We start from the raw sequence: 14,787 nt of genomic DNA, 5'->3' as shown, positions 1-14,787 counted from the left end.
TATATATATATATACATATATATATATACATACATATATATATTTGTTTATCTATGCCATATGAAAGGGTGGGAAGAGGAGTCTTGAGGACTCTGTAGTCAGTAAGACCCACTGACTATGTATAGCCGAAGTCCTGGCTGGAGTCATTATCATTTCCCGGTCAGTTCCCAGTCAGTTTCAGAGTTGTTTCAGTGGAGAGGCAGTATCATACATTACCCACTCGATCCTTTTGGTTTTTCTTTTCCTCCTGTCCACAGCCAAGATCTTCAGGAGGTCCCCTCCACCAAATCTAACTCTTATTATTTTGGATGGAATCCAAAGCCTCTTCTCCTTTTCCATTGATGCAAACACAAAGCCTCTCTCCCAACGTAACACACCGTTCTCCTGAAGACTGAAGTCATTGGAAGAATAGTCTGTTCCAACTTAGCAGCACATTCTTTATCCAAGTCTGCTCCATTTTGACCTCTCTCAAAGAGGATGTACAATATCACCATTACCATTGGACATATGTTCATTTTCAAATTGATAAATCAAAACAAGACTGCGAGTGCAAATCTCTTCTTCTACAGTGATATATATTTATTACTATTTATTGAGCAGGGTTGCTCTATGTAGCCCAGGCTGTCTTGGATTTGTTCCATAGATTAGGCTAGCCTCTAACTTATAAGAAATCTAGCTGTCGCCAGGCAGTGGTGGCGCACCCCTTTAATCCCAGCACTTGGGAGGCAGAGGCTGGTGGATTTCTGAGTTCAAGGCCAGCCTGATCTACAGAGTGAGTTCCAGGTCAGCCAGGGCTACACAGAGAAACCCTGTCTCAAAAAAAAAAAAAACTCTCTGTTTTGGTTTCCTTTAGCAAATCCTACTGTCGTGTACCACTACAATCAGCTCAAGCATATTTTTATATGCTAACTGTGTTTTTTTAATGATGTTTGCTTTATTTAACCCACCCAGTAACTTGTTTAACTTACAAAAAAATAATGCAATGATAGAAATGAACCACCTTTTGTAATTGTTTTCTTTTTTAAAAAAGATTTATTTATTATTATATGTAAGTACACTTCAGACACAGCAGAAGAGGGTGTCAGATCTCATTACGGATGGTTGTGAGCCACCATGTGGTTGCTGGGATTTGAACTCAGGACCTTCGGAAGAGCAGTCAGTGCTCTTAACCGCTGAGCCATCTCTCCAGCCCCTGTAATTGTTTTCTTAAGGAAACAATGATTTGTGAATTCCAAATTAGATTGTTAAGAAGGCATCGTGTTGGCCCTGCTACTCAGATGGCTGGCTGGGTGGAGGAACCGAGGCAGTGACAGTTCAGCAACGGCTGCCTTACGCATCTTGCCCATTTTCCTTATTTCTTCCTGAGGCTGGACTTGGCATGGGCAGTCTGACTACCACAGTAAGCCTTAAAACTCTTATGTGCATTTGGTGCCAACATTCTTCTAGAGCTCTGTCAGAGCATAATCTGTCCTTAGATCAAGGTGCAATTTTGATAGGAACTTTATGCTATCTGGGGAGAACTGGATATAATGGTTAAGTTAAACTTAGCAAACACACAAACACACACACACATACAGTTATGTAGATGAATACAGTAAGAGGGCCAGGTTTGTGTAGGTAGAAGGAACTCAAAATGTTGAGGAGTTATATGTTTCAATTAAGTGTTTATTCGTAGTTATACGGGGTATGGTGGTGATGGGGTTATTATAAAAAGTACTTGACTTTGTCAATTAAGTTGTAGATTATAACAATAATCCATATTATTTTAGATTTGAGGGCATAGCTATGCTTTAAACAAAAATTATCAAATGTTATTCAATACAAATAATCACATTAACCACACTTGAATGATTTGCTTCTTCATTTTATTTGATTGTACCAATGTGATGTTCTACATATACAAACACATGAAGCAGGAACTGAGGTGCAAAAGTTCTTTCACTAATGCCCTCAACCAACAGTGAAGCCAGCCATTATATATGCTTTTACATGCATATACATGTACTTCAAAAAGCAATGCTCCATCTCTTCATCCACTGTCAACTTAATGGTAAGAGTGGGGGCCGCCAGGCATTGGTGGAGCACCAGCAGGTCCTGAAGGCACATAGTAAGGATTATTCAGAGTAGGATAGGGTCATGGGGTGGGGTATGATCCTGAAGGGCCAGGATATGATTCTGGTAGTCCCCAGGTTCCCAGTGGCACACGGAACAGGCAGTGCTCCTGATGTTGGAGGAAGAACAGTGGGATATGGCCCTGGAGACTGATATGGCATATTAGGATGCTGCTCCACAATTCCTGGTGCCCAATGTTCAGAAGAGATGGATCCCTGTGGACCTAAAGAACCAGCTTCAGCTGGATCTTTGGGTGCACCACATGGCCTAGGTAGCTCTGGAATGGGCATATATTTTGGTGTAGCATATGGCTCTGTGAGGCCAGGGACTGGCACAGCAGGGGCTGAAAAAGGAACATCAGGTGGGGGTATAATGGTCCAGAAGGAGGAAAGGGTCCTGGAGGTCCTGGGGTGGTCCAGTTGGAGGCATAAAGCCATGTGTGATGTCAGCAGAGGGAAGGGGAAATCCTGCACTATAGAAGGCTACAGTAGCTGTGTAATAACCTCAGTTAAGCAGGTCCCGGCCAGAGCTGGGGTGCAGGTTAGTAGAACATTCATGTAGCATGCATGAGCCCTGATCCATCACCAACACACACACACTGGACACTTGTGTGTTCACTGAGCCTGAGTCTGAGATGTTCCCTGTGTCTCCATCACCATGAGCCTCTCTAGGTGGGAGAAGTCCCCTCCAACCCATTCTAGCTCAGTGCTGGGCCTGGTTGCACGTGCTTGGACTAGACCAGGCTACCCCGGGCAGGCTAAGTACTTGTGTCATGGGTTCGTGTCACCACTCTCAAGATGCACCAAGTGTCCTGGCTCTAGCCCTCTGTAAGTAGACAGTTGTAGCAAGGATAAAACAGAAATTACTCACAGGTAATGTCCAAGTTGAACGGGTCGTGTTAGATGGCACTCACTGTGTTGCAGGTTGCACATTCATGGGGTTCTGTGTCAGTTGTGACATGAATAAAGTAAGAGTCCTGTTGTGTCGGGGACACTGTAAGCCTCAAGGCTAGCAGGAAGACTATCCACATGAAGTAAAGAATGAACTCGGTTCAGCACCATGTTTGCAGGCACTGGGTCAAAAACTTCCAACGTCAGAGCCCAGGAGATGGCTTAGCAGTTTAGAGCACTGATTTCTCTTCCAGAGGTCCTGAGTCCAATCCCCAGCAACCACATGGTGGCTCACAGCCAACTATAATGAGATCTGGTGCCCTCTTCTGGCATGCAGGTATACATGCAACCAGAACGCTGTATACATAATAATTAAAGAAAAGCCAGCATCTTTGGAGAAGAGGTTTCCATGTGGCAATTATCACAACACAGCTTTCAGCGCCTGTGACCTTTGCAATAACGGTGAGTCCTATTGGCTGATAAACAGGGCTAGGGCCTAGGCGAAGGGGGGGTCAGTTGTAATAAGCATAAGAATAGATTCTATTGGTGGAGGATGATTGAACCTAAATAATTCTCAGGACTTTGGAGGGATTCGGGTCGACCAGGTTGTTTGTTTCACCCCTTTCACTCCGCCCTTCCAGGGGCCCCGGGGATATACACTCCCTGCCTTTGAAGAAAATGGGTCCACATGATCGACAGTTCATGTTTCTCCAATGTTTATTCTAGCAGTTCATCCTACACTGCTGCCCTCAGACGGGTACGACTACGAGAGGTTCTGACTGTGTGTCTTCCACAGGCAGGCTGTATTCTGAGCCTCAGTCCACATGTTACTTTACGGTTACCAGGTCCTCCCCCTCCGTGGATGAAGCCGGCTTGTGATTTGGGCTTGGGTGGCAGTGCTGTGCACACAACAGAGACAAAATGGCCCTCATGGGGCCTCTGATCCTTGCAAAAGCCTCTTTCAACCACTGTTGGCCCCTCTAACTCCTCCCCCAATCAGGCAGGAGCAATCACAGGCAGATGCAGGGGGAGCTGAGTGTTCAGAGAAGGCAGGGGCCTGTGCCGTGAGGAAAACAAGGTCTTTGTCACAGGTAAGCTAAGTTGCAGAGTTTGATGGTACAGACCTAGAACCCAGTGTCCCTAGAGTCCCAGTGTCACCGCCTACAGTGCAACATGAAGTCATGTGTCCATCCAGCTGCACGGACCTCCACAACTCAGCCTGGGCCAGTATCCTCCAAGGCTTTGCTGCTCAAGGCTGTCTTAGAGATGAGTCATGGTGACATTTCCCATTGTACTTCCACAGGAGCCTCACAACCTGTCCTCAAGACTTGATGTTTAAATAGAAATCTCACCCAGGAGACCAGGAGCAGGCCTACCATTCGGCTTAGTCTCCAAGCTCGACCATTCTGCTCATGTGTTCGATGATGATTTGTTGGAAGCCAGACAAACCCAAGGACTGCTCAGAGGCTCTGATGAAAAGGTAACAGGAATTGCAGGTCTTGGCCCTAGTTTTCAGTTCCTGGGAACCCGGCTATCTTAGGGTTTCCATTGCTGTGAAGACACCATGACCAAGGCAACTCTTATAAAGGACAATATTTAATTAGGGCTGGCTTCCAGGTACAGAAGTTCAGTCATTATCATCAAGCCAGGAAACATGGCAGCATCCAGGCAGACATGGTGCTGGAGAAGGAGCTAAGAGTTCTACATCTTGATCCAACTGCAGCCAAGAAAGGACTGTTTATCCATGCAGCTAGGAGGAAGGTCTCAAAGCCCACCACCACAGTGACACACTTACTGTAATAAAATCACATCTACTCCAACAAGGCCATATCTGCTAATAGTGCCACTCCCTGGGCCACCACACTGGGTTTTTCTACTGAAGGGCTGTGGTTATCGGTACCGTGTCTTCTCTTTGCCCACTTTGTCTCAACTAGCACTCTGCTGACCTTGGCCCATTCTCCCCTACAATTAGACTATATGGCACTGTGCTTCTTAAGAAACTTGCTTAGCATAAGCCATCAGACCCCTTGGTCCCAGCTTTTGTTTTTATCTTCTTTATTTCTCATCCTTCGGTCCTGCCTCTCAACATCTCACCATCTGGGTCCCTTATTCCTACATTTCAGGTCAGTGACTGACACAAACCAGGGGCTGCTAAATAGCAAATATGAACCTGAATGATCTAGTATGATGTGCACACAGGCTTTACAATAGAGCCAACATTTTCTTCTTCAGTTTTCCCTGCCTCTTATCCCATAGTGTAGACCACATAAAGATCTTTCTTGAAATACAGGTGAGTATTTTCAAGTGCAGATCATGTGACTTGAAGGAAATAGAACATAGAAACTTGGGGAAACTGTAGCATGGGGGTCCCCTGAGTGTGTTTCACAGATGTGGGTTAAGAAATTTAAAACACTAACTTTCTCCACATGAGAACATTGTTATTTCTTTTTCTTTTGCAACAAGGTCTCACTGTGTTTTCTGCCTGGCCTGGAACTCACTGTGTTAACCAGGCTGGCCTCAAACTCACAGAAATCTACCTGTGTCTGCCTTGTGAGTGCCAGGATTAAAGGCATACACCACCAGGCCTGTCTAAGACCCATCTCTTGAGGCTTCTATGATGCCCCAATAATACCACATGCGACATCAAACCTTTAACATGGGAGATGTTCCAGTCCTGACCTACATTAGTCTTACTGTCATCTGCTGTAAGCTGGAATCCACGTTAACCAGGGTAATGGTGACCTAACCCCACAGGGAACTCTGTGTGGCCAACAATGGTACTGACCTGGGAGTGAAATCTGTGGGATTTGGGATTCAGGAAGGACAGTGAAGCTGAATGCTATTTGATGATAAAGTTACTAAAAGACAATTTTATAACACTAACAAATATTATAGATGGACATATAACAGCATAGGGGATGGTCAGGCTCGTGTGGCAAAATAGTCACCCCTTCTTAAAGTTTTCACAGGAAGGAGGGTGAGAAGTTTCCATTTGTGGGGGCTGGAGAGACAGGTGAGCAGTGAAGAACACTTCTTGCTCTTACAGAGGACCAGATCGGATCCCAGTACCAACGTGGTGGCCCACACCTGTCTGTAACTCATTTCCCAGGTATTCAAAGCTCTCCTCTGGACTCCACAGAGCACAGACACACATGGAAGCAAAATGTCCATATACATGAAAATAAAATAAGAAGCTTCTCATTGGGTCCCCTCCCCCTACATCTACTACCCAACTGGACCTCAGTGGGAGAAGATGCACCTAGGCCTACAGCAGCTGGATGTCCCAGGGTAGGGTGGCACCAAGCGGGGCTTTTCCTTCTCTGGGGAGAAGGCGAGGGGGCAATGGAGAAGGAAGGATTTGTAAGGATGGGACTGGGAGGAGAGGAGAAACGAGGTGCTGAGAACAGGATGTAAAGTGAATTAATAAAAAGAGGGACTTGGAGAGATGGCTCAGGAGTTAAGAGCACTGACTGCTCTTCCAGAGGTCCAGAGTTCAAATTCCCAGCAACCACATGGTGGCCCATTACCATCTATAATGAGATCTGGTGCCCTCTTCTAGCATGTGGGCAGAACACTACACATAATAAGTAAATAAACCTTTTAAAAAAGAAAAGAAAAATAAGATGCTTTTAATTAATAAATAAATAAAGTGTTAAAGTTTCCCTTTTGGGCTGGCAGTTTGGTGGTTGCTGAGGGTAACTTACTCATGAGTAGTCAGTTGAGGTACGTTAGATGATCAATAAACGCCTCTCCTGGTAGGCCTTTACAGAGAGTGATGGGACAGAGAAGTCAAGACTCTAGAGGAAATCGAATTATTCACACACGTCACTCAAAATGGAGGAGCTGTATGAATCGATGTGGCCTTTGCTGATCTCCTTCGCAAGTCATCTTTGTTTTAAATGTTAGAGGATGGGAATGAAAACAGACTAACTTGAGTCAAGTGTGCGAGGCAACAGATGGCCACAGTATTCTCCATAGAGGAGACTTCTATATCCCAGGCAGGATTCAAAAGTGCTAAGCGACTTGAGCTTTATTATCTAGACAGCAGTAGCAGCTGCCTGAGGCCGCACGCTGAAACACACACACACAGAGAGAGAGAGAGAGAGAGACAGAGACAGAGACAGAGAGAAAGACAGAGACAGAGAGACAGAGACAGAGATAGAGAGAGACAGACAGACAGAGAGACAGAGACAGAGAGAGAGAGAGACAGAGAGAGAGAGAGGCTGTGGTTTACAGATAAGCCGAATAAACAGCCACTACAGCAAAGCCCACATGCTTTCTTGCTTATATTTCTTCCACCCAGAGCCGCCCTTGCCCGGCGTAGCCATGTTGTATACACACCCACCAGCTGGTCACTTGCTGGTATCTCTGTCATCAGATGATTCGAGCCAGGGAGTCGACAAGCTCTTGCCCTGCTTTTTCCTGGTTTCTCTGTGTTTAAAACAGTGAAGTCAGGTGGAGCCAATAAACACTTCATGATCTCTTGAGATTGACCGGAGACCACACAGATGAGGCTGGCTTCCCATTGGTCACCCTGTGCACCATAATGTCCATCATAATGATACTGCAAGTGCCAAGACCCCAAAATGCCCTCATTGTTTAAGTGCCACCACCTACTACACAAAAGAGCTCAGGTGCTGGAATGAGCTCGCCACCTAGTGGACAATCTTGGATATGGCTGACACAATGCAAATAGATTGGGGCCTTGGCCGGCCAGGGACTATGGAATGACAATGGCAAAAAAATGAAAAATAAAAAATAAATAAAATAAAATAAAACAAGAGCTCCTTAAAAACAGCCCAGTTTCCTTGTGTCTTTTATTGTGAGGAAAGCACGGTCAATGTCAGAAACAGTCCGGAGCATTATAAAACGGTGCATCAGACAGAACCCAGAACAAGATGGGAAGGGGAGGAGATGTGAGGAGGCGTTTTTTAATAATAAACAACGTCTCCAGTAGTTACTTATGTGAAGTAGAATTAGGAGTTGACAGGATGACTCAACAGTAAAGAACTCTTACAGAGAACCGTGGTTCAGTCACCAGCATCTCCACAGCAGCTCACAACCGTCCAAAACTCCAAACCCTCTTCCGACGTCCTCTCCTGGCCTCTTTCCGGGCAGGGCACATATGTTGTTCTTGGACACATATGCAGGAAAAACACTCATACACATAAAACAAAAATAAAAAGAATCTTTGAAAAATAAAAGAGTGGAACTGGGAGGAATTACAAGGCATGGTGGTATATGGATTGCAGGGCATAGTGGTACATGTCTGTAATCTCAGCACTTGAGAGGTGGAGGCTGGAGGATCAGGAATTCAGCATCATTCTCACCTATCCAGTGAGTTGGAGGCCAACCAAGGCTACCTGAGAGAGACCTTGTCTCAGAAGTAATAATGACTCTGAGTGAAGTAACCCAACCCAGAAAGACAAATGTCACGTGTTCTCTCACATTTGTGGGTGCTATCTTTGAATCTTTACATATGTGTGTTTAAATTGGGGTACCCATAGAGGTCAGGAAAATAGTAAGAGATGGGCAGGCTTTCAAGGGGGCGGAGACTGAATATGGATAATGTAAAGAAGAAATGGGGAGAAAGGGTAATGGAGCCAGGAGGATAAAGTGGGCTGAGTAGAAGGACAGGGTAGAGGACAAAGTATGAGCAAAGGTGACTTGAAGTCCTTTAAAGATGCCATGTGGAAACCTACTTATTACAGGAGCTGCAAAAAATGCACATATACATATCTGTAAACTGTTTAAATGGGGTTATCCTATAACAGGATATGACAGGTTAGCCTATGCCCCTTCTAGATGTCAGGGTGTTGAATAAGAAGCTGTTTGCCAAGAATGAAATGCCTCCATACATAGCAGTCCCCCTACAACTGGAGTAGAGGCAAAGTGGACCTCTGTGCTGTCATATCTATATTCCTTCTAAATACCACACGTCCTCCCGCCTGTGTCTGCTTCAGCAGAACACTCTTTCGCCAGTGTGCCCAAGCAGAACATCATTTGACATAACTGACTTTCCAAAGAAAGCAGAACTTTTCAGTTCACCCAAGCCTAATGACTTATCACTATACTTGTAAATCAATGCATCTCTCATACCCCACCCCATCAGACTACGAGCTTCTTCTTGTAGTGGATGGCAACAAACAGAAACCCTCAACTGGTCTACATGCAGAGAATAAGAGGCTACAAAGTGCTCTTCCCTAAAGGAGGCATCTATATCACACCCACACCCCCTCCTGTCAGGAAAAGGGGACAAAAGAATTCTAAGAGCTGGAGGTGGCGGATGACTACTGAAAACATGCACAAAAACCGGGACAGCCTCGAGTCAGACATCATTGCAGCCTGGGGCAGGGCACAAACAAACTCCCACTCCTAGTAGAATACTGATAGCTTCTGGGAAAGGGAGCTGGGGGGAGATAAGGAAGTATGGATGCCTCTAGGAGAGGCTAGGAGATGCAGTGTGGGACAATTGACCATGCCAGGAAACTTCGTAAAGTAGAGCAGGTCTGAGACCCCAGCACTCGGGTGCACACCTGAGAGACTCCCGGCTCCGGGCTCCCGGTTCCCGGCTCCTGGCCCCCGGTCCCCGGCCTCCGGCCCCCCGACCCCCCGGCCCCCGGCTCCCGGCTCCCAGCTCCCTGCTCCCTGCCAGAATCCAGGCCTGGAACACATGCCACACTTCCCACGTAAGGAAACATGACCTATGGTTGCCATGTAGCCCCAGGACAGAGTTCTTCATACCTAGAGGCCCTGAGGGTTTAGACAATAAGCTTCCCTTCCCGGACATTCTTCCCTGCAAAAGATATTTAATTTCTGGTCCACCCTGAGAAGTTGGTGTACATGCATTTTCCATGATGAACAGTCAATAAATGGTATGGATAAACATGGACTATCTCTTCCATGGAAATGGCCATTAGTGACATAGAGAAGGCCTTCACCTACAGCGCCACAGCCTAAGTCTCCCATAGGATTTGTGCTTCCAGACAACCTACCTTCCCCAATGAGCTAAGCCAGAGTTCCCCATTTCCCGGGGCACCAGGATTGTCCTTGTCCTCAGCTCTAGGATCCTCAACAGTCCTGGCCTCATCCCATGGACCTCCTTTTGTTTCAGATTCCTCTGTGCAGCACTCCAGTGGCAACTGGACACCTGGGGCTCAGGAAACCCCAACTTTGGTTTCCCCCATCTTCGATTGTGTCTTCCCATTCCCTGAGCATTGTCTTGGTGCTTCCCTAAACCCCCCCAACACACACACACACACACACACACACACACACACACACACACACCACAGGGGCTGGAAAGCTGGAGGTTAAGAGCATCGGTTGTTCTTGCTGCTGAAGACCCAGGTTCACTTCCCAACACTCACAGCCTTTTGTAACTCCAGTTCCAGAAGATCTGTCATGCTCTCCTGACTTCAACAGGCACTGATGAACATAGTACATAAACATCATACACCATAGACATAAGCCAAACACCATAGATGCAGAATAAAAATACTCATTTAAAAGAAAACTGGGGGTGAGGGGCTGGAGGGATGGCTCAGCTGTTAAGACCACCGACTGCTTGCTCTTCCAGAGATCCTGAATTCAATTTCCAGGAACCACATGGTGGCTTACAACCATCTGTAATGGGATCTGATGCCCTCTTCTGGTGTGTCTGAAGACAACTACAGTGTACTCATAACTAAGACTGTTCCACAGCCCTCTGTACACAGGTCTGCCAGGAGAGAACTGGTCTCCCAGGAGTGCTGACACAGGGATACAGGCTCACAGGAGGGACAAGCTCCAGCCAGAGACAGCAAGGCCAACTAACACTAGAGATAACCAGATGGCGAAAGGTAAGTACAAGAACCTTACCAACAGAAACCAAGGTTACTTGGCATTACCAGAACCCAGTTCTCCCACAACAGCAAGTCCTGGATATCCCAACACATCAGAAAAGCAAAATTTGGATTTAAAATCACATCTTACGATGCTGATAGAGGATTTTAAGAAGGACATAAATAACTCCCTTAAAGAAATACAGGAGCACAGCTAAACAGAAGCCCTTAAAAAGGAAACACAAAAATCCCTTAAAGAATTACAGGAAAACACAAACAGGTGAAGGAAATGAACAAAACCATCCAGGATCTAAAATGGAAGTAAAAATTAAAAAAAAAAAAAAAAAAAAAAAAAAAAAAAAAAAAAAAAAAAAAAAACAAAGGGAGACAACTCTGGAGATAGAAAACCTAGGAAAGAGATCAGGAGTCATAGATCACCAACAGAATACAAGAAATAGAAGAGAGAATCTCAGGTGCAGAAGATACCATAGAAAACATTGACACAACAGTCAAAGAAAACACAAAATGCAAATGATCCTAACCCAAAACATCCAGGAAATCCAGGACACAATGTAAAGACCAAACCTAAGGATAATAGGTATAGAAGAGAGCAAAGATTCCCAACTTAAAAAGACAGTAAAAATCTCCAACAAAATTATAGAAGAAAACTTCCATAACCTAAAGAAAGAGATGCCTGTGAACATACAAGAAGCCTACAAAACCCCAAATAGATTGGACCAGAAAAGAAATTCCTCCCATCACATAATAATCAAAACATCAAATGCACTAAACAAAGAAAGAATATTAAAAGTAGTAAGGGGAAAAGGTCAAGTAACATATAAAGGCAGGCCTATCAGAATTACACCAGACTTCTCACCAGAGACTCTAAAAGCCAGAAGATCCTGAGCAGATGTCATATAGACCCTAAGAGAACACAAATGCCAACCCAGGCTACTATACCCAACAAAACTCTCAATTACCATAGATAGAAAAACCAAGATATACCACAAGAAAAACAAATTTATACAATATCTTTCCACAAATCCAGCACTTCAAAGGCTAATAGATGGAAAACTCCAACACAAGGAGGGAAACTACACCCTAGAAAAGGCAAGAAAATAATCTTTTTTTAACAAACCAAAAAGAAGATAGCCATAATTCCACCTCTAAAACATAATTCCACCTCTAAAAACAAAAATAACAGGAACCAACAATCACTTTTTCCTCAATATCTCTTAATGTCAATGGACTCAATCTCCAATAAAAACGACATAGACTAACAGACTAGATACATTAACAGGATGCAACATTTTGCTGCATACAGGAAACCTACCTCAGTGACAAAGATAGAAACTACCTCAGAGTAAAAGACTAGAAAACAATTCTCCACGCAAATGGTTCCAAGAAACAAGCTGGAATAGCCATCAAATAAAATCGACTTTCAACCGAAAGTTATCAAAAACGATAAGGAAGAGCCAGGCGGTGGTGTTGCTCGCCTTTAATCCCAGCACTTGGGAGGCAGAGGCAGGTGGATTTCTGAGTTCGAGGCCAGCCTGGTCTACAGAGTGAGTTCCAGGACAGCCAGGGCTACACAGAGAAACCCTGTCTCAAAAAAAAAAAAAAAAATGTAAAAAATGATAAGGAAGGACACTTCATACTCATCAAAAAAAAAAAAAATCTACCAAGAGGAACTCTCAGTTCTGAACCTCTATGCTCCAAATGCAAAGGCATCCACTTCATAAAAGAAACTTTACTAAGGCTCAAAGCACACATTGCACCTCACACAATAATTGTGGGAGACTTCAACACCCCACTCTCATCAACAGACAGATCATGGAAACAGAAACTAAACAGAGACACAGTAAAACTAACAGAAGTTATGAAACAAATGTATTTAACAGATATCTATAGAACATTTTATCCTAAAACAAAAGAATGTACCTTCTTCTCAGCACCTCAAAATTACCTTCTCCAAAATGGACCATAAAATTGGTCAGAAAGCAGGCCTCAACAGATACAAGAAGACTGAAATAATCCCATGCATCTTATCAGATCACCAGGGACTAAGGTTGGTCTTCAATAACAACAAAAACAACAGAAAGCCCACATACACATGGAAGCTGAACAACGTTATTCAATGATAACTTGGTCAAGGAAGAAATAAAGAATGAAATTAAAGGCTTTTTAGAATTTAATGAAAATGAAGCCACAACATGCCCACACTTATGGAACATGATGAAAGCAGTCCTAAGAGGAAAACTCAACTCTGAGTGCCTCCAAAAAGAAGCTGGAGAGAGCATACACTACCAGCTTGACAGCACATCTGAAAACTCTAAAACAAAAAGAAGCAAATTCACCCAAGAGGAGTAGATGGCAGGAAATAATCAAACTGAGGACTGAAATCAAACAAGTCGAAACAAAAAGAACTATACAAAGAATCAGCCAAACCAGGAGCTGGTTCTTTGAGAAAATCAACAAAATAGATAAACCCTTAGCCAGACTAACCAGATGGCACAGAGATAGCATCCAAGTTAACAAAATCAGAAACGAAAAGATATAACAACAGAAACCAAGGAAATAAAACAAAAAACAGATCCTACTATAAAAGCCTATACTCAAAAAACTGGAAAATATGGATTAAATGGACAATTTTCTAGACAGATACCAGGTACCAAATTTAAATCAGGATCAGATAAAAAAATATAAACAGTCCCATAAGCTCTAAAGAAATAGAAGCAGTCACTAATAGTCTCCCAACCATAAAAAGCCCAAGACCAGATGGGTTTAGTGCAGTTTTATCAGACCTTCAAAGAAAACCTAATCTCAATACACTTCAAACTATTCCACAAAATAGAAAAAGAAGGGACACTACATAATTCATTCTATGAAGCCATAATTACACTTATACCTAAGCCACACAAAGACCCAACAAAGAAAGAAAATTTCAAACCAATCCCTTATGAATATAGATGCAAAAATACTCAATAAAATTCTCACAAACTGAATCCAAGAACACATCAAAACAATCATCCATCATGATCAAGTAGACTTCATCCCAGGGATGCAGGGATGGTTCAATATATGGAAATCCATCAATGTAATCCAGTATATAATAAACAAACTCAAAGAAAAAAAGCCACATGATCACTTCATTAGATGCTGAGAAAGCATTTGACAAAATCCAACATCCCTTCATGTTAAAAGTCTTGGAAAGATCAGGAATTCAAGGCCCATACCTAAACATAGTAAAAGCAATATACAGCAAACAGTAGCCAACATCAAACTAAATGGAGAGAAACTTGAAGCAATCCCACTAAAATCAGGGACTAGACAAGGCTGCCCACTCTCTCTCTCTCTCTCTCTCTCTCTCTCTCTCTCTCTCTCTCTCTCACTCACTCACTCTCTCTCTCTCTTTCTCTCTACCTATTCAATATAGTACTAGAAGTCCTAGCCAGAGCAATCAGACAACAAAAGATCAAAGGGATACAAATTGGAAAGGAAGAAGTCAAATGATCGCTATTTGCAGATGATATGATAGTACACTTAAATGACCCCAAAAATTCCAGCAGAGAGCTGCTAAACCTGATAAACAACTTCAGCAAAGTAGCCAGATATAAAATTAACTCAAACAAATTAATGGGCTTCATCTACACAAAGAATAAACAGGCTGAGAAAGAAATTAGGGAAACAACACCCTTCACAATAGTCACAAATAATATAAAATACTGTAGTGTGACTCTAACTAAGCAAGTGAAAGGTCTGTATGACAAGAACTTCAAGTCTCTGAAGAAAGAAATCGAAGGTCTCAGAAAATAGAAAGATCTCCCATGCTCATGGATTGGCAGGATTAATATAGTAAAAATGGCCATCTTGCCGAAAATAATCTACAGGTTCAATGCAATCCTCATCAAAATTCCAACTCAAGTCTTCACAGAGTTAGAAAGAACAATTTGCAAATTCAC

The 14,787-nt window shown here is 43.5% G+C and overlaps 1 protein-coding gene and 1 pseudogene across 1 annotated transcript in view; both read right to left on the bottom strand.

Moving 5' to 3' along the window:
• LOC116101691 (pregnancy-specific glycoprotein 22-like) overlaps positions 1-7,631 on the bottom strand; it is an 80,589-nt gene extending 72,958 nt beyond the window's left edge. Inside the window, exon 1 of the mRNA XM_031385460.1 lies at positions 7,344-7,631. Coding sequence (XP_031241320.1) covers positions 7,344-7,479 — 136 coding nt within the window. The 5' untranslated portion in view covers positions 7,480-7,631. The remainder of the gene's footprint in view (positions 1-7,343) is intronic.
• On the bottom strand, positions 2,045-2,541 carry LOC116101710 (annotated as a pseudogene).
• Positions 7,632-14,787: the final 7,156 nt, after the last annotated feature.

The sequence above is a fragment of the Mastomys coucha genome, unplaced genomic scaffold (assembly GCF_008632895.1).
Source record: "Mastomys coucha isolate ucsf_1 unplaced genomic scaffold, UCSF_Mcou_1 pScaffold21, whole genome shotgun sequence".
Classification (NCBI taxonomy): domain Eukaryota; kingdom Metazoa; phylum Chordata; class Mammalia; order Rodentia; family Muridae; genus Mastomys; species Mastomys coucha.
This window is presented reverse-complemented; position numbering and strand designations above follow the sequence as displayed.